This window comes from Triturus cristatus, chromosome 2_2 (assembly GCF_964204655.1).
Source record: "Triturus cristatus chromosome 2_2, aTriCri1.1, whole genome shotgun sequence".
NCBI lineage: Eukaryota > Metazoa > Chordata > Amphibia > Caudata > Salamandridae > Triturus > Triturus cristatus.
Genome location: NC_140582.1, coordinates 331,156,643 through 331,180,576, shown reverse-complemented (window position 1 = coordinate 331,180,576; position 23,934 = coordinate 331,156,643). Strand labels below are relative to the sequence as shown.

The window sequence follows — 23,934 nt, the reverse complement described above, 5'->3', positions numbered from 1 at the left end:
TTACCTAAGATCTCCCATTTTCAAAGAAACATTCAGCCTTAGCACCTACATAATGAGGCCTCAGATGACCCGCTGTGTTTTTTTTAAATATAATTGTGTCTTGCTCTGGTTTCATTCAGGTATGCAGGGTAGCACTATCTGTTGTACCTGCTCCTCTGACAGGCAGAACATAAATTAATGGGGCCAGGCTATGAGAAAGGCAGTCTCTTGTTCAGGAAACGAAAACAGTTTACATTAGTTTATTTAAGCACATTTCGGCCATGAATTCCTTAGTGCAAAAACATAACTAAAATGAAATCAGAATATAGAACTATGTTTATAACTTGATTAAAAATATATACAGTTGGGGAGGAGCCTAGCGCTTGACCAAGATGGCCGCGTCAGCTTTGAGCTCCCGAGACCCACGCGCCCTCCGTCGACTATCCTGTCTTCAATCCTGTTTTATATGCACGGCATCTTGCAGATGACTCGTTATGGAGGCGATTGATGCTGCCCGAGTTCGGATCGCCCACCGGGAACCGGAGTTGTGCACGGCGGAAGATTGAGGCCTATCTCCGAGGGATGCCAGGGGCTGGCGTTGGCAGGATGCCTGACCTCTAATTGAACAACAGCGGCCAGGCGAGGTGTGAACTGTCGGACGGAGGACCCCGTCCTTTCACTTTCACTTTCTCGCCCTTTGTCTGCCTTGGCCCGGGAGTGCTTTCGGCTGCTTTATTATCCTCTGGACGCTCTGCGCCCTACCCTGGCTGGCTATTGCAGATCTGACTTCTCCTGCTCCCTCTACCTGAGAGAGGGCCGTCTTTTTGCACCGGACTGCTTGGTGCCAGACATGTCGGGTAAAGCAGAGGTGGATCGGCTGAAACCCAAGGCTACCAGGCGGGGAGCCTATACTCAAGCCAATAATATGGATCGGTATGCCCAGCAGAAGGGGTCGCCTGGTGGATCGAGCCAGTCGCTGGATGGACAGAAGACTGCCTCACCCCCGGCCTCGGAGCTCTCGTTGCAGGATGTCATGGGCGCGCTCGAAGGGATGCAGGCTTCGATTGGGAGACAGTTTGATGCCCTGGCGCACAAAGTGGATACCATCTTGGTGGACGTTAACCTGATCCGCGCGGATTTGGGCAAAACTAATGAACGGGTTAAAACCCTTGATCTCAAGACCACGGGCCTCGCTGATGATGTCTCGGAACTTCAGACTGAGGTTCGTAAGCTGCGGGCCGAGAGTGACCTCTCCGCCCGTAGGCTTGAGGACTTTGAGAGCCGGGCCAGGCGCAACAACGTGCGCATTATCGGGGTCCCGGAGTCCTCGGACGAGATTTCTGTAGACCTGCTCGTGGAGGACTTGGTGCTTAACCATCTGAAGCCTAAGGGCCTTGGGAAGTTTTTCGCAGTTGAGCGAGCTCACAGAGTGCCGGGTGGGAGGCCCAAGGTGGGAGCTCCACCGAGACCGATTGTCGCCAGGCTCTTTCACTTCCGAGATCGGGACGCTATCCTGCAAGCATCGCGGGTGACGGGCCCGGTCCCTTTTCAGAACGCGTCGGTGAGTTTCTATCCTGACTTCACCCAGCTGGTGCAAAAGCAAAGGCAGAGTTTCCTGGGGGTGAAGAGACGGCTTCGGGAGAGGGACCTGAAGTATGCCATGCTTTTCCCTGCCAGATTACGTGTGGTGTATGAAGACCGAACTTTCTTCTTTGAGTCGCCTGCTATGGCCGGTGAATGGCTGGACGCTTTGCCCCGAGGACGGGCCGGCGAGGATGCTGCCGCAGACGGGGACAGTGGCCGGGATGGGCAGGGTTGATGCCTTTGGAGCCGGACTGACTTGATTCGGTTCCGGATGATGACTTGAACTGATTGCAGTACAATACGGAGGGTTGCGGGAGGACGATGGGAGCTCTTTCCTCCCTCAGGGTACTTTTTGTAGATTTGGGTTTTGGTAGGGCGACATGCACACTGCAAGTTGGGGGGGCTTTGTAAGCTGCAGCAGGGGTGCAGGGTGGGGGGGATAGTTGGGATTTTGGGTTTGTTGTTGGGGGGTTTGTTTTTGCAAGGCGTAGTAATCATTGTCAGGATTGTTCCATGGTGGCTCTTCGGGTGTGGGGTGGGCCTCTTGGTGTGTGGGGATGGGGGGTAGGGGTTTAAATGTTCTTAGCTGGAATGGTAATGGTTTGGGGGATCGCATTAAGCGGGGGATAGTCTTGCAGTTCTTGAAACGGTCTTTGCCGGATGTCGTCCTACTGCAGGAGACACACCTTATAGGTAATACTTGCCATGCTCTTAATAGGAAAGGTTACAAATTCATAGCTCACTCGGGATTCTCCTCCGGCTCCAGGGGTGTGGGCTTCCTAGTTAGAGCTTCACTACCGTTCGAGGTGAACTCCACCATTGTTGATGATAGGGGGAGGTTTGTGGCGGTGGCGGGGAGGTGGGAAGGAAGAACTCTGGTTTTGGTTTCGGTCTATGTCCCTCCTGCCCTGCAGGCCTCCACGTTTACAGATCTGGGTAGGGCCTTGTTGGACCTCCCGGAGGGTATGCTAGTGGTGGGGGGTGACTTCAATGCTGTCGGCTCTGGGCTGCTGGATAGGTACCCGCCCAGGGACACAGGGGGGGCTCAGAAGTGGCTTCCAGACTTTCTAGACACACTCGGCCTGGTAGACTGCTGGAGGCTCCGGCACCCCACACAGAGCCAATACACCTTCCACTCCGGGGCGCATGGTAGCCTCTCTAGGATTGATTACCTGCTCACTCTGGCTGCGCACGCCTCATTGGTATCTGAGGCCAGGCATATGGCGCGGGGCATATCGGATCATTCGCCAGTGTGGGTCCGGCTGGATGTCGGCCGCGAGGGAGGGGGCAGGGTTGCTCCTATTAACCCCTGGTACTTTCGTGACCCCAAGATGCGCAGTGCGCTGTTGAAGACAGTTGATCACTTTTTTAAGGACAACCAGGGGTCCGTTGACTCGGCCGTGTCGTTGTGGGAAGCATTTAAGACCGTGCTGAGAGGAGAGGCCCTCTCCTTGGTAGTGGCAGCCAAGCGGCGGAGAGATGGCGAGGTTATGCAGGTTGAGGAGGAGATCGCGGCTTTAGAGGTGGCCCTGGAGGGGGAGGTTACAGAGGCCTCACTGCATGAGCTGAGCTTGAAGCAAGCCGAATATAAGGACCTGGTGACGAATGCCGCCAAGACCCTCAGTAGGGAACAGCAGGGCCGCTTGTATGATGTTGGTGATAAGGCCGGGAAGCTCCTAGCTTGGCTGGACAAAAAAGAACGGGTTAATAGAGTGGTGCCGGAGCTGACGAGAGAGGGGGGAGAGGTGGTTGTTGACCCTGATGGGATAGTACAGTGTTTTTCGGATTATTTCCGTATGGTTTATGCCTCAGTTTCGGATAGGCCGACCGAGGACTCGCTTGACCTCCTGCGGGACATCGCTCTGCCCTGCCTTTCTGACGTAGATAGAGATGACCTCGATGGAGACATAACGGTCGATGAGGTGGCGGGTGCCATCCGTGCGCTGAACTCGGGTAAGGCCTCAGGCCCTAATGGTTTGCCGATTGACTTGTATAAGCTGTTCCCGGATAGGGTTGCCCCTCACCTGCGCGCCATGTTTGTGGAGGCGCGGGGGGCGGGTCCCTTCTGTTGGATCAGAGACTGGCGACGATTGTTGTAATACACAAGGAGGGTAAACCCCGAGATAAGTGTGCCTCCTATCGGCCAATATCACTCCTTAATGCTGAGCCGAAAATTCTGGCTAAAATTCTGGCAGGCCGCTTGGTCAGGGTGCTCGGAGACTTGATCCATCCGGATCAATCCGGCTTTATCCCGCACCGTAACACTGCGTTGAACCTTCGGCGCCTCCATGGACTGATTGCCAGGGTGGGCACGCTCCGAAAACCAGCTATTGTGGCATCTCTTGATGCCACGATGGCTTTTGATACGGTGGAATGGGCATATCTGTGGGCTGTGCTTGCCAAGTTCGGCTTTGGCCCTGGTTTCTTGAGCTGGGTGAGGTTGCTTTATGAGGGCCCCCTTGCGAGTGTTGTGGTAAACGGGCGGGCGTCGACTCCGTTCCAGCTTGGGAGGGGAACTCGGCAGGGGTGCCCCCTGTCGCCTTTGTTGTTCGCCCTTGCCCTCGAGCCGCTGGCGGCGTGGATACGCTGGCATCCGGATATACGTGGACTTAGGTGGTCGCCCGAGCACGAGGACCGTATATCGCTCTATGCCGATGACATCCTGTTATATCTCGCCTCGCCCAAGAACTCGCTTATAGTGGTTTGTGACGTTCTGACGTCCTTTGGCAGGAACTCGGGTCTCGTCATCAATTGGAGTAAATCGTATTTGTATGTTCTGAGCGGCGAGGTTCCGCCTGTCCCGCGAACGTGTTCGATCCGGATCGCCCAGCAGGGCTTTGTGTACCTGGGGATTTTTATCTCCACTGACTCCACCCTGCGGTATGAGAGAAACCTGCTCCCCCCACTGGCGCGTTTGCGGCGGGATGTTGCGGGCTGGCGGAAGCTGCCGCTCTCCCTCGTTGGGCGCGCCGCCTTGTTTAAAATGATGTAGAAAAACCACAGGAGTTTTACCCATAGACCAAACTGAGATCTGGGTGAGTACAGTATAAAAGCAACAATATCTCAGCAGGATACAATGTAGTTACTTAAATCTGTATGTACAAGACATTACAGTTTAGCGAACAAAAGAGAGGAGACTTCAAATAGTTCAATCCATGCGCCCGTAGGCGTCATATATTATACGAAGATCAGTAAATATACAGAACAGTTGTAACAGCACTGTAGGGTATAAATAGCCAGGCAACCCTAGTGATATGTGTACAAAGTGCTCGTGACAGTGAAGTAACGGCGCAAGTGACAACGTGAAAGATACCACAGCAGAAGGCGCAAAAGAATATACAGTATTTACAGATTAAAAGGTTCAAACATCAACTTATTCAATGGTACAGTTCGTGATTTCAGTTATGTTAATGAACCAGGGGTCAGAGTACGCCTAGGGAGTTCGAGCTGGTGGGCAATGGTCGACGGCGTTTCGATCCTCTCAAATTAGGATCATCCTCAGGACCTGGGTTGCCTATTTGTAGAGTGCTCTGTAAATAAGAATAGGTATCAGGGCGGCTGGAGTTAGAGGGAAAGACAGAGAAAGGGAGATAAAGAGGCAGGCAGACTGTAAAATAGGTCTACCTGGAGCGTATTGAATGAAGCGCTGGTGTAGCAACGTTGATGAAAAGGACGGCGGTGGAATGAAGAGCAATTATAGGAAGGAGTCCATCGCGCAGTCTATGGGAGGCAAGAGATAGGCAATTTACCAAGGGGCAGAAGGCAGAGATGCAATTCAAGGGGACGGCGGAGTGAACCGAGGACTCACCGTTATTGGATGGGGAGAACCGAGGACGTGCGGTTGGTAGTCACTCGGGGTTGGCTTGGAATTCCGGGAAAAGAAACGAGGACGTGCGGTTTGTTCGTCACTCGAGGGACGGTGGAATCGGCCTAGTGAAGAGGGTGAAAAGGCGCGGAAATGAGAATTGGAAAATTAAAGGAAGGAAAGTTGACGGGACATGGCAACAGCGTGAGCAGCGACTTACCCAGTCGATGAGCCAGGGGCATCAGAAGATTTCGGGGGTCAGGAATCAATCCGCAGTATCGGACAAGTCACAGTCGTGTACTCGTCGCGGTCAGTGCCAAGAATGAAGGACGCGAAGCCGTCTATAAGGCGGGACTGGTAGCGATACGGGAAGGCCATTCATTGGGTAAAGGAGGCACAGGGGCGGGACTAAGAGGCGGGACTGCTGGCGATGCGGGAAGGCCGTTCAATGGGTGACGGAGGCAAGGGGGCGGGACTGTAGCTAGGGACGCTTCCAACGCGGGTGGAGAGCAAGGAAAGGGAAAAGTTACGCTTGTGCTGATCGGCAAGGGATGTAACCAAGGACGCGTGGGATCAAGGCGAGGCGGGCACAGAAACCTAGAATGTCATTGAGGGGTAGTATAGAACAATTAAAAACCATGTGATTGGGAAGAAGTGAGGAAGTTTACATGGGAAAGAAGGTCTTAAAGGAGACGCGCAAATAAGGGTACAGGAGATAAAAGGTGAAACCATGTACATATGAGGAGCACAATCCCATGTATGGGTATACATGTCAGAAATAACATTATAGTCGATTGGTAGAGGGAACAATTATCAACAAGCAAAAAAATATGTCAACAGGCTAATTTAGGGCAAGGGGAAAGAAAACACAGCATGAAGAAACAATCATGAAGGCAAGGTGACAGCGACCTCAGGTGGAGTAGTGGATAGTGCTATTCCACTCATCAATGGTGTTAAGGCCCTGATTCACCGAATTACAGCGTGTTATCCATTTGCACTCAGTCTTGTTGAGGAGGGCTTGAAGATTGCCGCCTCTGGGGGGAAGGCGTGGTTGGTCAATTATCTGCCATTTCAAGTCACATGCGTCATGATTCTTGTCCAGGAAATGTGTCACCAGGGGAGCTGTGGTGATTTTACACTTTATTCTACTTTTATGCTGGATGATTCGTTGTTTAACCATCTATAAGAGAAGTCTCAAGTCTATGGACAAAAAGAATGGCAATCTTCAAGCCCTCCTCAACAAGACTGAGTGCAAATGGATAACACGCTGTAATTCGGTGAATCAGGGCCTTAACACCATTGATGAGTGGAATAGCACTATCCACTACTCCACCTGAGGTCGCTGTCACCTTGCCTTCATGATTGTTTCTTCATGCTGTGTTTTCTTTCCCCTTGCCCTAAATTAGCCTGTTGACATATTTTTTTGCTTGTTGATAATTGTTCCCTCTACCAATCGACTATAATGTTATTTCTGACATGTATACCCATACATGGGATTGTGCTCCTCATATGTACATGGTTTCACCTTTTATCTCCTGTACCCTTATTTGCGCGTCTCCTTTAAGACCTTCTTTCCCATGTAAACTTCCTCACTTCTTCCCAATCACATGGTTTTTAATTGTTCTATACTACCCCTCAATGACATTCTAGGTTTCTGTGCCCGCCTCGCCTTGATCCCACGCGTCCTTGGTTACATCCCTTGCCGATCAGCACAAGCGTAACTTTTCCCTTTCCTTGCTCTCCACCCGCGTTGGAAGCGTCCCTAGCTACAGTCCCGCCCCCTTGCCTCCGTCACCCATTGAACGGCCTTCCCGCATCGCCAGCAGTCCCGCCTCTTAGTCCCGCCCCTGTGCCTCCTTTACCCAATGAATGGCCTTCCCGTATCGCTACCAGTCCCGCCTTATAGACGGCTTCGCGTCCTTCATTCTTGGCACTGACCGCGACGAGTACACGACTGTGACTTGTCCGATACTGCGGATTGATTCCTGACCCCCGAAATCTTCTGATGCCCCTGGCTCATCGACTGGGTAAGTCGCTGCTCACGCTGTTGCCATGTCCCGTCAACTTTCCTTCCTTTAATTTTCCAATTCTCATTTCCGCGCCTTTTCACCCTCTTCACTAGGCCGATTCCACCGTCCCTCGAGTGACGAACAAACCGCACGTCCTCGTTTCTTTTCCCGGAATTCCAAGCCAACCCCGAGTGACTACCAACCGCACGTCCTCGGTTCTCCCCATCCAATAACGGTGAGTCCTCGGTTCACTCCGCCGTCCCCTTGAATTGCATCTCTGCCTTCTGCCCCTTGGTAAATTGCCTATCTCTTGCCTCCCATAGACTGCGCGATGGACTCCTTCCTATAATTGCTCTTCATTCCACCGCCGTCCTTTTCATCAACGTTGCTACACCAGCGCTTCATTCAAAACGCTCCAGGTAGACCTATTTTACAGTCTGCCTGCCTCTTTATCTCCCTTTCTCTGTCTTTCCCTCTAACTCCAGCCGCCCTGATACCTATTCTTATTTACAGAGCACTCTACAAATAGGCAACCCAGGTCCTGAGGATGATCCTAATTTGAGAGGATCGAAACGCCGTCGACCATTGCCCACCAGCTCGAACTCCCTAGGCGTACTCTGACCCCTGGTTCATTAACATAACTGAAATCACGAACTGTACCATTGAATAAGTTGATGTTTGAACCTTTTAATCTGTAAATACTGTATATTCTTTTGCGCCTTCTGCTGTGGTATCTTTCACGTTGTCACTTGCGCCGTTACTTCACTGTCACGAGCACTTTGTACACATATCACTAGGGTTGCCTGGCTATTTATACCCTACAGTGCTGTTACAACTGTTCTGTATATTTACTGATCTTCGTATAATATATGACGCCTACGGGCGCATGGATTGAACTATTTGAAGTCTCCTCTCTTTTGTTCGCTAAACTGTAATGTCTTGTACATACAGATTTAAGTAATTACATTGTATCCTGCTGAGATATTGTTGCTTTTATATTGTTTAAAATGATGTCTCTCCCCCGGTTCCTCTACGCCTTGCAGAATACCCTTGATTGGGTACCGGCCAGTTACTTCCGGGAGGTTGAAAGCCTCCAACGATCGTTGTTGTGGGATGGACGGCCGCGCATAGCGATTGCTAAGTTGACGCTTCCGTGGTACGACGGGGGTATTGCGCTTCCGGACATTCGACGCTATTATTGGGCCACCCAGTTGAGCGCGATTAATCATGGTTTCTATGGTCCGGCTGTAAGCCCCGGCTATGCCATGGACCGATGGTTGCTGCGCGGCGGTAATTATCATAGAGCGTTGTACTCTCGGGCGCTGGATTCGTCCCTCACGGGGCCCACTGGGGTGGTGGTGCGCGTGTGGAGGTTGGCGACTGACTCGCTGGGCTGGAAGGATAGGATCACCCTAGCTATCCCGTTGTTTGAATCTGAAAAATTGGGGAGGCTCTGGCATACGAAAGGTTTTGATAAATGGGACTTGATTGGAATCTCCTGGGTCGGAGATTTGCTGATTAAGGGGAGGGTGAAGTCCTTTGAAGAGCTGCAGCAGGAGTATGAGTTGGGGAAATCCGAGTTCTTCCGCTATGTTCAAGTGTGTCATGCCCTGCGGTCAGTCCTCGTAGACGGTGAGAAGGTGCCTGAGTCCTCTCCATTGGAGGATCGGATCCTCGACGGCCATATGCCAGAGAGTACGATTTCTCTCATATATAAGAAATTGATAAATGTTCGGGCGGACCTGCTATTGGGGCTGAGGGACCAGTGGACTAGGGACGGACTCGAACTGGATGACGAGGATTGGCAGTCTGCGGTCTCCTCTCCTAAGGAGGTCGCGATCCCATCACGTCTGAGGCTGGTGCAGCTCAAAATACTCCACAGAACCTATGTTACGGGGCTAAGGCTGGTTCATATGGGATTCTCTGAGGAGGGTTTATGCAGGAGGGGCTGCGGTATGGTGGGTACCTTTATGCATATCATTTGGGAATGTGGCGTTATCATGGAATTCTGGAGGAGAGTCCATACGGTGATGGGGGAGGTGACGGGCATTGTTATGCAGCCGGAGGCGCGGTGCTGTCTCCTGAATGTTTGGGGGCCTACCGATCACGATGAGGCACAGACCCGGTGGGTGACTCTGGGTAATATGGTGGCTAAGCGAGACATCGCGCACCTGTGGGGCTCTGCGGGTCCCCCCACATTGACTATGTGGAAAGAAAACATGGACTGGAGTATGCTAAGGGAAAAGACAGTATATTGTGCTAGAGGGCGCCCCCGGAAGTGGCACGCCATTTGGGGGCGGTGGAACCAGTATAGGGGGGGCATATGTCTTGCCCCTGATTTGGATCCCCCCGATGAACAGCTCTCTCCTTAACATTCTTTCCAGCTTTTGTATATGTAACTGATTGTTAGTTGACTTTTTGGGCCTCTGCTTTTCCCCCTTTTTCCTCTTAACACAGTATTGTGACTGTTAGACGAGGGGGGTCTGCTCTCCCCTGAGGGGCAATCACCAGTGGTATTCAGTGTCCTTCGCCTTGCTGGGGTTTTGTGTGAGTTTGTGTTTATTTAAAACAGAACCTTTTCTGCTTCTCCTTCTATGCACTGTGGACGTTTCTTTGTTCTGCTTTCTCAAAGCTGCCGAACCTCCGGGATGTCGGCTGAATAGCTGTGTCCATGTTTTTGAAGAATAAAGGTTTTTCAAAAAAAAAAAAAAAAAAAAATATATATATATATATATATACAGTTGAGACAGAATAAACAGGAGAAGAAACTGAATTTCTTCTTCCACCAGCTCTTCTAGGAGGGAGTTTAATTGTTACATCCCACCCCACACAGCACTAGGTTTTTTCTACTGCATGCAGCCTCTTCACCATTTTTAAGTCTTGTGGTTCCTAGATCACTGCCCCTATAGTCTCTCTTATCCAAACGTGCCAAATCACACAATATCACTGTGTTCCGCGCGATATCGACTCTCTTTACATGGTCTCCTGGTGAAGACCCTATATTGTAGAGGTTCGCGAAGAGAGCTGGAAACCCCTGTATAGAGTGGATTTGTAGCTCATTTTTGGAGGCTCTCGTCAGCCAACGACCACCAGTAGTTTTACAACCTTCCCAGCATATCAGCATAAGTCGTAGAAGCCTTTGTCATTTGTTTCTGTGGAAAAAAACCAGCTAGGGGCATTGTCAGGCTCTAAGCCTCGCCCCCTCCATTGTTGGCCAAAAGGTAATGGGTTCAAAGAACGCCCCCCCCCACCGCCAGACCCCCAACACTTCATGAACTCTCACATGGTAAAATTGTTTCCAAAGTTGGCAGGTCTGCTTATTCATGCATGGCCACGTCCATAAAGAGAGGTAAGATGCATGCCACATGTTCCAGATACAAAAATAGCGTGTTTTTCATGTACACAGCAATAAAATCAATATGGCCTATTTAAAAAGACAAGGGGTAAATTGGGTATGATGATTCATTATAAGAATTTCGGGGCTCTGGTGATATTTAAAAACCACATGGAATTCGGTCTTATGTTTTAATCTGTCACCAGAACCCCTCAGTGGCATTACTGAACCATGATACACAGCTACCTGATCTGCATTTTTTTTATTGTCGCTTGGTTTCTCAGCTAGTTATGAATCTGAGCTAAGCAGTGTTGGAATTGGAAAAAAATTACTCTGGGGACCCAAAAAATTGGGAGTCAAGGTACGGCAGGGGAAAGGGGTGGTGTAACAAGGGGCGGAGATCGAAAAGCAGAGTCTAACAGTCACCTTATACATGTATTTTTTAAAACATCTGCAAAGAAATTGGCAATAAGGAAACTTGTGACAGCAAATCTGTTGTAGCTTACTTAACTGGTCACAAAGACGCTGCATTTAAAACATCTTACAGGGTTAAGACACCTGCTACAGAGATCTTTGTGTGACAGAAATTCTGAAGATAATGTAATAGTGGTAAAATAACTCTGGTGGTTAGTGCAGTTCTGGGAGAGTTCCTTGTTTTGTCCAATCACAGTTTTGAGAGAAAAGTAGCAAAGATGGTTAATGTGCACACTGTGTAACATGCAAATCACAGTTTTGTATTTTATGTTGATTGGTAAGTGGGCTACTGCTATTGACACTGAGCTAATTTAGTTAATAACAGTTAATACGTTGCACTATATAAGTTGGAATCCTTCTAATTTAGCACAGTGATCTATTTACTAGCATCAATGAGCTGCATGCAAACTGTAAGTCATGGATTTAGATCCTGGGTGGTTTTTTTTCTCAATCTGTTGTTATTCTAAGATTGCAAAGAAGGGCTCTCCTGGGAATGAATAAAGTACAGACAATACCAATCACTGTGTTATGTTTTATATCCTGAATGTTTCTCCCGATTGTTCACTTTTAACAAATAGTGTCTATGTCAGAACCCCTTTCAGAGGGCCACGGGGCGTGCAGGGGTTACTGGGCCCAACCGTGGGGGTTGAGGCTTTTTACTCTTGATGTCCCGGGCTTGACATAATAGGCTATGAGCAACTGCACCAAGTACCCCTTCTGCACTTGACTCTCAGGAAATGCATGGTCCAAGCAGTCCAGGGCACCCTTGAGGGGAGGGGGTGGTACGGGGGGGGGAGAAGGTGGATACAGATTAGTGAACACTGGCTCACAACTCAACATGCATGAAGCAGCAACAAAAAATCATTGTCCAGCCAAATACTTACTTTTATGAAACAAGAGAAGTATTTTATTTCTATTGGTATACACATAAAAAAACACAAATGCGAAATTACTGAACAATTACACAGTCCCCACTGAGATCAGGATCTAGTGTTTCTTTGGTGGTTCACTGTCGCACTCCCTCCTCGTTCTAGGGATAGCGGTTATTACCCATTCACTAGTGGTAACATTAATGGTAATCCCCACTAGTAATCCAAGTCTCAAGAGTTAGATTTGACTCATACTTAAAATCAATAGTTTTTCAGGGTTACTACACTAACTCAGCAGCAAGTTCCCCTGGGGCCAATAGACCCGAAATCAGTTTTACCTGCTCTGGCATTGACCGGCGCTCGCAGTGGCTGCAACCCAGTCCAGGTGAGTTGGCACCATGCAGCCCAAGCAGCTCCACAATGTGGGTGCAGAGTATCTTGCTCGCAGTCACGCTCCTGAAGCCACGGGAAAGCTCTCTGTGGCTTATCATGCAGGATAAGTATCCAGTTTGTCTCCCGGTGGGGGATTGCGATGATCCTGTCTTGGGTCCCATGCCTGGGTGTTGGTACGCTGGTGTTCCCACAGCGTTTTCACTTCTATGGGGGTGGGGTGGGTAATAGCAGAACAGGTTGCAGTTCTTGGTGCTCCCGGTGACTCCCTCGGACATACGGGGTCGCAGTGTCCTGCGTTGCACTGGCTTCGGCTGTATTGGCACAGTGAATTCTTGCATGGCTCTTCTTGCATACGGGCTCACCGCCCGCTACAGCAAAAGGCTTCGACCCTTTCTGCATAGCATTCTTTGTCTCAGCCATCCTTCCTGACATACGGTGTCACCAAATTTAGCACTATGGCTGGGCTTTGACCCAATCGGCGCATTGTGGCATACAGCTCAATTCATGGAGGCCCTCTGTTGGAATAGGGGGTCGCTTACTCTGTTCTGCACACAGGCAACAACGCGATCAGTGCAGCAGCCATTTCCTTACACCTCATAAAGGGAGCACACATTACAGGGCTCCCCACTGGACCTCGTTCATTCCAGCGCTCTTCTCTTCCTCAAAGGGAACACTGATCTTGCCAAGCAGGCAGGCGCTGATGCTCTAGGCTTCAGGGCAGGTAATATTGCTTCCCTGGGTGATGTCCGCTCATCCAGCAAAGAGACAAGCAAGCCTTGGCCCTCAGCCCTGCTCACATACAGAAGTCTTGCAGAGCTTTCCATTGTCACACATCCCATCTGGCTGCTTGGCAGATGAAAATATTTTGGGATCTCAAACTCCGCTTCTTATGGTCCATTCCCAGACACCAAATGTGTCTTTGGAGTGTTATCTTGGGGTTCTGCTTCTTTTGAAGCGTCCACTCCTCTTCTCCCTCTTTCTCTTAAAAAGCAATCTGTCACAGCAGGAGAAACTCCGAAGCCGAAAATCCCACAACAGCCACCATGTGAGTGACCAGAGTTCACACCTGGACGGTGATATGTACATCAAAAGGTTACCCAAAGCCTCCCAGCCCTACTCTTTATCATTCTCTTTGAGTCCCATATCCTTCCTGAGATGTGCCCAGGCCTCCTTCCTTGTGATCGCTCAATGAATCAAAGAGCACCCTTTGGAGAGTACAAAGGAAGCTTAGCTCTACCCTCTCCAGCGTGTCCCACCCAGCTTACAGGAATGCAGCAATACACAAATCTGTCTGGGGGGGGATTACTCTACCTCCTCTCCATGTTTCACTATGCAGGCCTGGGTCTCCCAACATGGAACCTAGGGCACTCCATTGTAGGAAGCTGGCTCTTTATGTAATATATCAATAATCTGATATATCGTGTAAAAAGTCCAGGAGTTCCCTTACTAGTGGACAGGGCTTGCTATGCAATCCCAAAGAGCTGTATAAATGACTGCACAATTCAAGAAGGAGATCCACACCAATTTATAAAAATAGCAAGTATCTTTATATATGTTTAGGCATCAGAGAAAAATCATTCAGGTATGTGCGTTTTCAAATATAAATTCTTTTCACTTTAAAAAGTGGACACGAAGTGCAATTTCTGAGTTCTGCAATGTTGTTATCCAATGTAAGGAAGAACAAGTTCTGAAAACTGGTATGGTACACCGACTTACAGGGCCAATCTCTAGGAGCTAAGGTGAGTGATGGGCAAGGTCCCAAAGCAGTGCACCACCAGCGGTATGAGGGAGGACGGGTGCACGGTGCAAATCAGCATCAGAAGCCCAAAGCATTTCAATGGGGATCGGTCTCAGTAAAAAGAGGCTAGAAAAGCCAGTCAGACTCAACCAGCTAGTGGGCTCAGGCTTGTGACAGTCAGGGGGGAAGGGGGGGGGGGGGGGGGTCGGCTTTGGTCCTCATCTCCAAGGCTAAGGGGTGACAGGCGCAGAGGTGTCCTTAGGCGTGCTCCAGGTGACATTGAGGAGTCCAGGAGGGGTGAAACCAGGATGGACTCATGGCGTGGAGGGCTGGGGAACCTTGTTGACACCATCGGCCTACTTCAACTTGGGCCAGAGGTGACGGGTGGAGTGGTGGCTTCAGGTGTAATGTTTAGCGGTTCCAGAGGCCTTGGAGTTTCTGCTGAACAGGTCCTCTGTTGATGGGAGGTCTTGAGTCTTTTTCGAAGGCAGGCAGTCCTCCCAAGTTTCTGGAGTCACAGCTGCAGCAAGAGTCGATTTTGGGTAGTTTTCGATGAGTGCTGCAGACAGACCGGCAAGGCTGGAGCCAAGTCAAATGCTCTCTTCCGTCTTCTCTGCTTCTGCAGCTTTTTTATGTCCTCTCTCTTCTTAGGTCATCAGCATCTGCTTTCCCAGTGCCAGAGCTCTTTCCCAAAACTGTACAATTGTTTATCCAATTGGAAAAACCTTTGGCACCCTCTGTAAGTCACTAGTAAATGATACCCTAGTACATAGGGCCTGAGGTACTAAAAAGAGGGTCCCTAAGGGCTGCAGCACAAATTGTGCCACCCTAAGAGACCCCTCATTGCAGACTGCCTCTTGGTGAAGACAAAAGTGAAAACACGACTTGACACATCCTTGTGTGCCATGTCCCCTACCACTGCATATGAAATTTGTAAGTCACCCCTGCAGCAGGCCTGACAGCCCTATGGCAGGGTGCTTAATACTATGTGTGAGGGCACATCTGGATTAGCAGATATGCCCCTGTGGTGGGTAGTCCTATTGCTGCCAGTGCAAGTGACCAGGGAAGCCAACTGAAGCCATGTACACTGGCGAAAACGAGTTACCCAGCTACATGATGGCTTCCCTGAAAATAGGGATGCTTGGTACCAGTGCACTTTCAGTCGAAATCACATTGTTTACCAGCCAAAAAGTGGGGACAACCATGTCAAAAAAGGGCACTTTTTACTACATCCATGCATTGTAACATCCATAGGCACACATAAACCCAGTGCATGTGTACAGCATGCACACACTAAACAGAACTGTACCCTCAATGTACTGTACCACTCATAGGCACACATACCATTTACCATGCATGCACTGAACAGCACGATATCCTCCATGTATTGTACATGCCTAAGCACAAATACACATTTACATGCACTCACCATGCACATAGTGCTCAGTACTGCTCTATCTATTGTACCCTCCCCAGACACACACACACGCCTAGCGCAGAGACCCCACTCCTGTGCTCTGCAGCATTTCACATCAACCCAATGTAGGCTAAGGGTGAGTTAAGCACACAGCCGACAAGTTTTAAAAATGACAGACCCTGGAGGCCCCCCTCTAGCGACCGAGGTTAAAAAGAACCTGTTGAGGTCTCGCTGTGAATGGCGTGAGACATACGCTGTGGGAGCTCCGGCCGGCCGCTACCTTCACAAGCCTTTAAAACGGTTTTGGGGCTTCAGTGCCGATCCCCTCTTCGATACCAGGCTAGCGGAGCGGACGGGGCATCTCCTGGCGAGAAGCTGCCTCTCCGGACCGCTCCGGTGCAGTGCCGGCTTTCCTCCACTGCATCACTTGGGCATAGGCGGCCGCCATCTTGTCCACGCCGGGCCTTGGGCCTTCCTCGCCGGAGGGGCCCACGGGGACTTGCGGCCATCATCCCTGCCCACCGGGCACCTCCTTTAAAGTTCTCCACTGAGTCGCAGGTGGCTGAGGCCCCCGGGACGTTGCTGCTTGGTGGGAGGCCCCGCTGGTTGCGGCTCTGACACCTGCCATCTTGGGCCTTGCCCACAACCAGGTCCTGGGCTCTTTTCACTGGAGGGGGCCGCGGGGCCTGTGATCATTGTCCCAGCTCGCCGGACGCCACCTCTGAAGAATTCGACCGAGGTGCGGGTGGCTGAGGCTCCCGGGGCGCTGCTGCTTGGTGGGGGATCCCACCGGTTGCAGCTCTGACGCCCGCCATCTTGTGTCCCCGAGCACTGCCTGCAGCCGAGGAGCGGCCGATCCTGCCTGGTGTCGCGACAGCCCCCCTGGGACACTGAAGCATCTGGAGGCCGGAGGGGACTCTGCTTGGACGGCAACAGGCCTGGAAGGTGAGCGGGGGCGCCCTACGCGTGGAGGGGCTGGCCCCTGTTTGGAGGCGCCACAGCCTGCGCTTGGCGACATCCCCGACCCGGTGGGCCCTGCATTGAGCGGGGGCCCCTCACTTCTCTCTCCCGCTTTGCTGCAGGGGTGCGCTGCCCCTCTGTGGGACCCCATCGAATCAGAGACTCTACAGCGCGAGCATCTGAGGTGGGCCTGTGCGGGGGCGACGACCCTCGTGATCTAAACACCTGGTGAGGACGTCCACAGGAATTGCCCATTACCTCCTGGCAACACCACAGGAAACCCTTCCCTCCGGGCTGTCTCCCTCCTGCTGGACATTTCCTCTAGGGCGACCTCAACACTGTGTCACCAGTGCCTGTGGGGGATCCACACTATTTGCTGAAGGTGGTGGCATGAGCTCTAGATGGATAGGTACTGTGTGGGTGCTGAGGGCCCCCACTGCTGCGCTCTTTGTTTCAACCTGGCTCCACATCCCCTCTTGATCCTTGGCCCCTGAGACCTTACCTGGGGGCACCTCCTCTCACTGTTTTACCACTTGTCCCCCTCGTGTGACTCCCTCTGAGTCCCGGTCAAACAGCAACCATACACTGGACCTAGCGCTGGGGTCCTTTTGGATCACACCCCCCCCCCCCCCGAGCAGGCACTCTCATTGCACCCACTGAGGACCTTTGGCTATTGTGGTTCTGGAGCACGTCTCTTTCCCACCCTCCTAGCGATCAGAGAACTCTCGCCAGTGCCATCGTCCAAACTTGTGCGACCCAGCCCTTCACGGGGACATTACTCGCAAAAAATCTGGGAAGGACACAGCTACGCCCCCGAAAAACAATCCTGTCACCACCCTCTGGAACAAGCCCGGCTCTGTTACCTCTGGAGACATGGCTTCATCGGCAGGGGAGGCTCCCGAACCTGTCACACAATCCTTCATGGCCAGTTTCATGCAGGAACTTAAATCTGAAATCGGCTCACTGCGCTCAGAGGTCCATTCTTGCGTCAAGGTACTCAGGAGGGAAGTTACAGAAATTGGAGAGAGAGTGTACAGCCTCGAAAAAACTGTTGACGCTTGCACGTAAGATCAGGAACAACTTTTGCAGCGTCTGGCTACGCTAGAAGAACAGCACATTGATCTTCAGCTAAAGCAGGAGGACTTGGAAAATCGGAGCCGCCGGAATAACCTGCGCATTCGGGGGGTCCCTCTTGATGCTGAAGGGACGGACATTATGACCTTTGTCGTGGAATTACTTCAGGACATACGGGGAGATGAAGACGCCTCCCCACCGCCTCTCGACCGCACGCACCGTGTGGCGGGCTATACTAATCGACCTGGCCTTGTTCCAGACATTCTGGCTCGGGTCCACTTTTTTACTGAAAAGGAGGCAATCCTCAAAGCAGCACGAGCCATATCAGAACTCACTTACAAGGGCGCCACCATTCAACTGTTTCAAGATCTCGCGCCCACCACGCTTCGGCGTTGCCGGGACTTCAAACCGGTCTCAGACAAGCTGAGAGCATTGGATATCCCGTACCAAATAGGGTCACCCATTTGCGTTTATCTTTCAATGGGAGTCCAAACGCCGAGTGGTGAGGTCTTTTCATGAGGCTGCCCAGTTGCTCCACCTTTCCCTCACGCCACCACCAAGCCCCACACGGCTGCCCTCCCTCACTCGTAAACATGCAAAGTCTCAATGGACAAGAATACGTCAACAACACTGACTATCCCACCCAGGAGAGCAGACCTCTTCACAGGCCAAACTTGACATCATCCAGCATATTGGGTCCATGGAGGAGGGTCGCTCCTTATCAGGCTCCCAACCCTCAACGCCCTAGAGTGTAACCTTACATCGCTCCTTGCAGTAGTCTCTCATGCTGCTCCAGCTACCTGGTCACGGAACACACACTCGAAATTGGCCCTCCAGGCGGAACTTTCACCAACTCTGCATACGTCATGGTGGCGGCGCTGGAGCCCCGCTTTGATGGAAAAAAAACGGCATTTGGAGACCCACCCCCCCGCGCCTGTTCCTTGGAGAGTGACTTTTCTGGGATGACTTGTTGCCTCGAGACACTTCAATTCTTCCTGACCTCTCCAGTGGCCTCTAATGATGGATGAGAAGGACTCACGTGCTCTTACACGGATTCTCCCCAACATTGTAAGCATCTTGGTAGCGGCCTCGGAGCACTCCCCAGGAAATGATTCTTTGCCTGGAGACCCACCCCCTCACCTGCTCCTTGGAGAGTGACTCCTCCGAGATGGCTTGTGCCGGTGAGCCTAGCCTATCCCCTGTCTGGAACAGGACTCTACGGCCCTGTTGGCCGAGTTTGATTTGCTTTTTTGTCTCTGTGTGTTCTCTCCTTATGATCTTTTCCTCCTTTCTCTTCTCTCTTACTGTCGGGAGGGTGGCACTTTGTGGCATGGTATCACGCCTCTTTGCACTAGGATGGCTCCCCTCTTTGCCCTCATCCCCCACCTCATGCTGTCTCTCCCGCTGCTGCTCGCGCCTGGCCTCACCCCTCGCTAGTTATGACCAACATACCCTGCTTGAAATTCCTGTCCCATAATGTGAAGGGGCTTAACTACCCTAATAAGCGACGTCAGGTATGGCGCAATCTCCTACAGCTGACCATGATATAATTTTCCTCCAGGAGACTCACTTGGTCAAGGCAGATGTAGCCCGCATGGCTCACCCTCGATACCCGCTCCAAATCTGGGCATCTGCCCCTTCTCAAGTTGCTGGGATGGCAATCCTTTATCGGGCTGGCATTCAACAAGGGGATTCCAAAGTAATTCGAAACCCCGATGGCAGTTTTCTCAAAGTGGCGGTCAGAATTGGTCGTAGGACCATTACTCTCTGTAATATTTACGCTACCAATCAGGCACAAGACCTTTATCTCCGGGAAACGTTACAGGAACGAGTGTCGTGCACTGACTCCTCTCTCATCATAGGGGTGATTTTAATTTGGTGTGGGATGCTAACATGGACCGCAGTGACCGCTCATTTCATGGGGCGGGGGCCATGTCTTCCACCTTAAAAAAACAATTGACAGACTTAGGCTTAATAGATGCCTGACGTTACCACTCGCCTGACACTCGCGACTATTCGTACTACTCCCATGTTCATCGTTCCTACTCGCGCTTGATTATTTTTTTATCTCACATTCCCTGATTGGCGAGACGCTTTCGGCCTCTATGACGGACATTTCAATCTCTGACCACGCTCATATCGAACTTCTCCTACGAGACCTGTCCACTCATGCTAGCCACCCGCCGCACTGGCGGCTTCCTCCTCACATCCTCTGGGACCCAGGTGATGTTGTGGAACTTCGAGCCACTATTATCTCTGACTTCGAGACGAATGACATACCTGAGACTCCCTTCTCCGTGGTCTGGGATGCCTTTAAGGCCACTATCCGCGGGCATATCACGTCCATAGCAATTGCCCGGGCGTGGGAGTCGCGCCTACTTGAAACCACTCTCTCCCGCGACATAAAGGCACTTGAGAAGCTCGGTCAGGAACAGCCACGAGTTACTCACAAACGACGCCTGGCGATGCTCCCTGGCGATGCTTTGACGTCCGCTTCGTACACACTGCACCAACAAGGCTGAGCGGGATCTTCTAGCCCTTAAGCAGCGCTATTATGAAGGCGGGGACAAAGTGGGCACAGTTCTTGCTCGGCGATTACGGACGCGAGCGGCCAAAGCGCAAATAGCCAATATTAAGTGCACTGATGACACTCGAGCCACCACTGAGGCGGCTAAGCTTAAAGCTTTCCATGCATATTACTCGTCTCTCTGCGCTAAGGAGACAACCTTCCCGGAGCGGATACAGGCTGTCCTAGGTAATTGCCCCTGGTCTCTGCTAAATCCATATCATACACAGCTGCTGGAAGAACCGCTTTCCCAGAGCGAACTTGTTGGAGCCCTGAAAGATCTTCCTCTTGGAAAATCTCTGGGTCCGGATGGACTGCCACTCTCTTTCCAACACATCTTTCTCCCGCACCTTTAACCCCATCTTCTTCGGCTTTTTAACTCTTTCATGGACACAATAGGTCCATCTTCTATGGGTTTGGCCGAAATAGCCCTACGTCCTAAGCCAGGCAAAGACCCCACACTCTGCTTCTCTTTTCACCCTATTGCACTTCTCAACACAGATCTAAAAATATATACTTAAATCCTAGCCAAGCGCCGAGACCCACATCTTCCAGGCCTTATCGACCCCGACCAGGTCGGCTTTATTCGCCATCGACAGGGGGCAGACAATGTGAGATGAATTGCGTACCTTGTTGGGAAAGCTCCCCATTGGAATATACCTGCTTGCTTACTATCCCTGGACGCGGAGAAAGCGTTTGAGTGGACTCGACCTTTCTCCTAACGGTCCTATGCAAAATAGGACTAGGCCCTCTGATGGTGGCCCGCATCATGGCCCCCTACCTTTCCCCTACGACCCAAGTCCGGGTTAATGGTCAACTCACCAACCCCATCTCGATACACAGAGGCACGTGACAGGGTTGCCCCCTCCCCCCCCCCTCTTTTCTTTCGCCCTTGTGGTGGAGCCTCTCGCCATAATGATTCGCCAGGCACCAGACATCCATGACATCCCCCTTGGAGGCCAACAACATATGGTAGCCCTGTTCGCAGATGACCTCCTCCTTACGTTATCCCAACCACACGCATCCTTGCCGGCCCACTATCATCTTTTGCGCTTATTCGAGCAAGCATCTGGCCTCAAGGTCAACCACGAAAAATCTTGGGCCCTGAACCTCACCATTACGGTAGAGGAGCTCCCAATGCTCCAGGCGCTCGTCCCCTACAGATGGGCTCCTCACTCCATCAGATATCTTGGGCTCACTCTAACTCTCACCCTTGCCACCTGGTCACAAGCCAACTGGCAGGAATGCAGACGGTCCATGCTAGAGGACTTGAGAACCTGGAAGCCTCTTTCCCTCTTGTGGCTGGGCTGACTACATGCACTTAAAATGTCCATCTTACCTAAACTTTTGTATGTATTTCAATCACTCCCCACCCCTATCCCGCAACATCAGATCCAAAGCATGCAGCGCAAATTCTACAGGTTTATTTGGGGAGGTCGTCGACCGCGCTTTTCTAATAAAATCCTCATGCTACCCCGGGATAGGGTTGGCCTGGCTTGCCCCAACCCGGTGGAATACTATTGGGCATCGCACTTACGCTTCATCTCCAAGTGGATGGCATGGGAAAGTGAGAAGGTGTGGTTCCATATGGCAAGAGCGGTGACTGGGCGCTCTACATGGGACCTACCGTGGCAACACCGAGCCTCTCGCTCCCGCAGTGCGTACATAGCTCTCCCCACCAAGACTGTCCTCGACATTTGGGACATGGTAGCTGTGTCCAAAGGCCTCACCACCTTTCCATCCCCCCACACTCCTGTTGCTGGCAACTCCCTCTTCCCACCTGCCCTACATCCTCCCGTATTCATCGAGTGGCTAGATGGCGGGTGTCGAACAATCAGGGACCTTTATGTAGGGGTCACCCTTAAATCTTTTGAACAATGCAAGCAGAAGTTCCAACTCCCTGAAGGGGCTCGATTGCAATACTTGCAACTTAGACACTGGCTACGTACTGCGTCTCTGACGCAGGCAGCCACACGTGCCCTTCCTCCCTTTGAGTGGCTCGCTCGCTCTTTTGATAACTCCAAGGGCCTCATATCTCGTACGTATCATATTCTCCAGCACTCCCCGCGGATTGCCCTACATCCCTATCAGTCTCGATGGCAGTCTGAACTGTCCACAGACATCACACCCGCACATTGGGACTGCCTTTGGCGCGACATTCCAAAGGTCTACTGATGCATCTCCCAGTGGGAAACTGCATATAAGGGTATGACCCAATGGTACTACACCCCTCACAGGCTACATAAAATGTTCCCTACATCCTCTCCTCTTTGCTGGAGATGCTTGAACTCTCCCGGAGATTTCCTTCACATCTGGTGGACTTGCCCACTTCTGGCCACATACTGGAAAGAGATCCTCAGCCACATCAAATTGGTTCTTGGCTTCCTTCTGCCTGAAACTCCAACCACGGCTCTATTGGGTATCAAGCCTGATAATCTACAAGTGCTGACACGTAGAGACTGGCATATCGGTCTTCATATGCTGGGCGCGGCTAAACAACCATTAGCCCTATGTTCGAAAAAAGCGGAGACTCCCCCAGTCACCATCTGGTTCACTCGCCTATGGCATACTATGGCGATGGAACTACTCACTGCGCGCTTACAGTCCTGAGACACCCACTTCACTCTGGCAACCACTAATCGACCATTTTTGTAAGCTAGAACATGCCTGTCTCCAGCCCCTGAAACTCCGGGTTTTACGCCTTTTAGTAGACGCTGTATATCCACCTACCTCCGACACATTCCCCTGATTCTAATGTAAACAATCTGCATTTTGTCGTCTATTTGTCCGATTGAAAGAAACTGCCCTTACACAGTCCCAACCCTCTCTCCCAGTCCTCCCGGCCACGCTCTCTGCAGTACCCACCCCTAGTGCCCTACCCTCCCTCTCTCTTCTCTTCTCCTTCTCCTACTCCTACTCGTCTCTTTTCTTTTGCTTATCTTACTTCTCCGCTTTCTTCCTTCTACAAGTATTGGGGGGCTCTTCCACTCTTATCACTTTTCCTCTCCTCTCTCTTGTCTATTGTTCTACGTTTGAGTACATTCATTTTATACAGTCCTTCTCATCTGAAGAAGCTCTAAAACTTGCAACTACCACATTTGACTGTCACACTACGCGGCCGGCCCTGCTTGGGTTATAGGCGACTTGCTGTGTAACCTAATCTGCATGCATAGTCCCTCAATACCTCACTCTTACCCTCTGATCGTTTGCCTAATCACGCAGCCGGCCCGCCAAAGGGTTGTAGGCGACATGCTGTGTACACGCTGAGTCTTCTTCTCTTTAATAAAACAGATTTTCACCAAAAAGAACCTGTTCACTCTTACTGATCACTACACAGTATGCTGCAACCGCTCTCTTGCTACTTAACTCCTGGTGAAGGTTGTAGCTTTCCAGAACTATAAGGGTAGAGCTTTGGGCTCCTCTCACTTTCCAACAAGACCGCAATCCCGGAGGTATGCATATATCATGGTGCACACGCATGATCTGTGTTTGCCTATGACAACAAAAATCAGTCTTAGGGATCCAGACATCAGTACAACTGGACTTTCAAGGCAGGGGTGCAAATCAATTACCATGCAGAGGACTTTTCCGTCCCAACAGCCCACAAGTGTGTGATCTATTGTGTCTCCGAGTATGATGTAAAGCGCCGACACCCTACAATGGGATGAATAGCTCTATAAAAGAACTAAATAGAAAATAAATTAGCAGGTTCCATTTAAATCATTATGAGTG

The 23,934-nt window shown here is 51.1% G+C and overlaps 2 protein-coding genes across 3 annotated transcripts in view; both read right to left on the bottom strand.

Annotated features, from left to right (window-relative positions):
- The window catches only part of LOC146862214 (uncharacterized), a 122,747-nt gene extending 103,779 nt beyond the window's left edge, over positions 1 to 18,968 (bottom strand). The window contains exon 1 of the mRNA XM_085643394.1: positions 18,777 to 18,968. Coding sequence (XP_085499520.1) covers positions 18,777 to 18,968 — 192 coding nt within the window. The remainder of the gene's footprint in view (positions 1 to 18,776) is intronic.
- TBCK (TBC1 domain containing kinase) overlaps positions 1 to 23,934 on the bottom strand; it is a 1,508,203-nt gene that overhangs the window by 111,775 nt on the left and 1,372,494 nt on the right. The window lies entirely within an intron of this gene.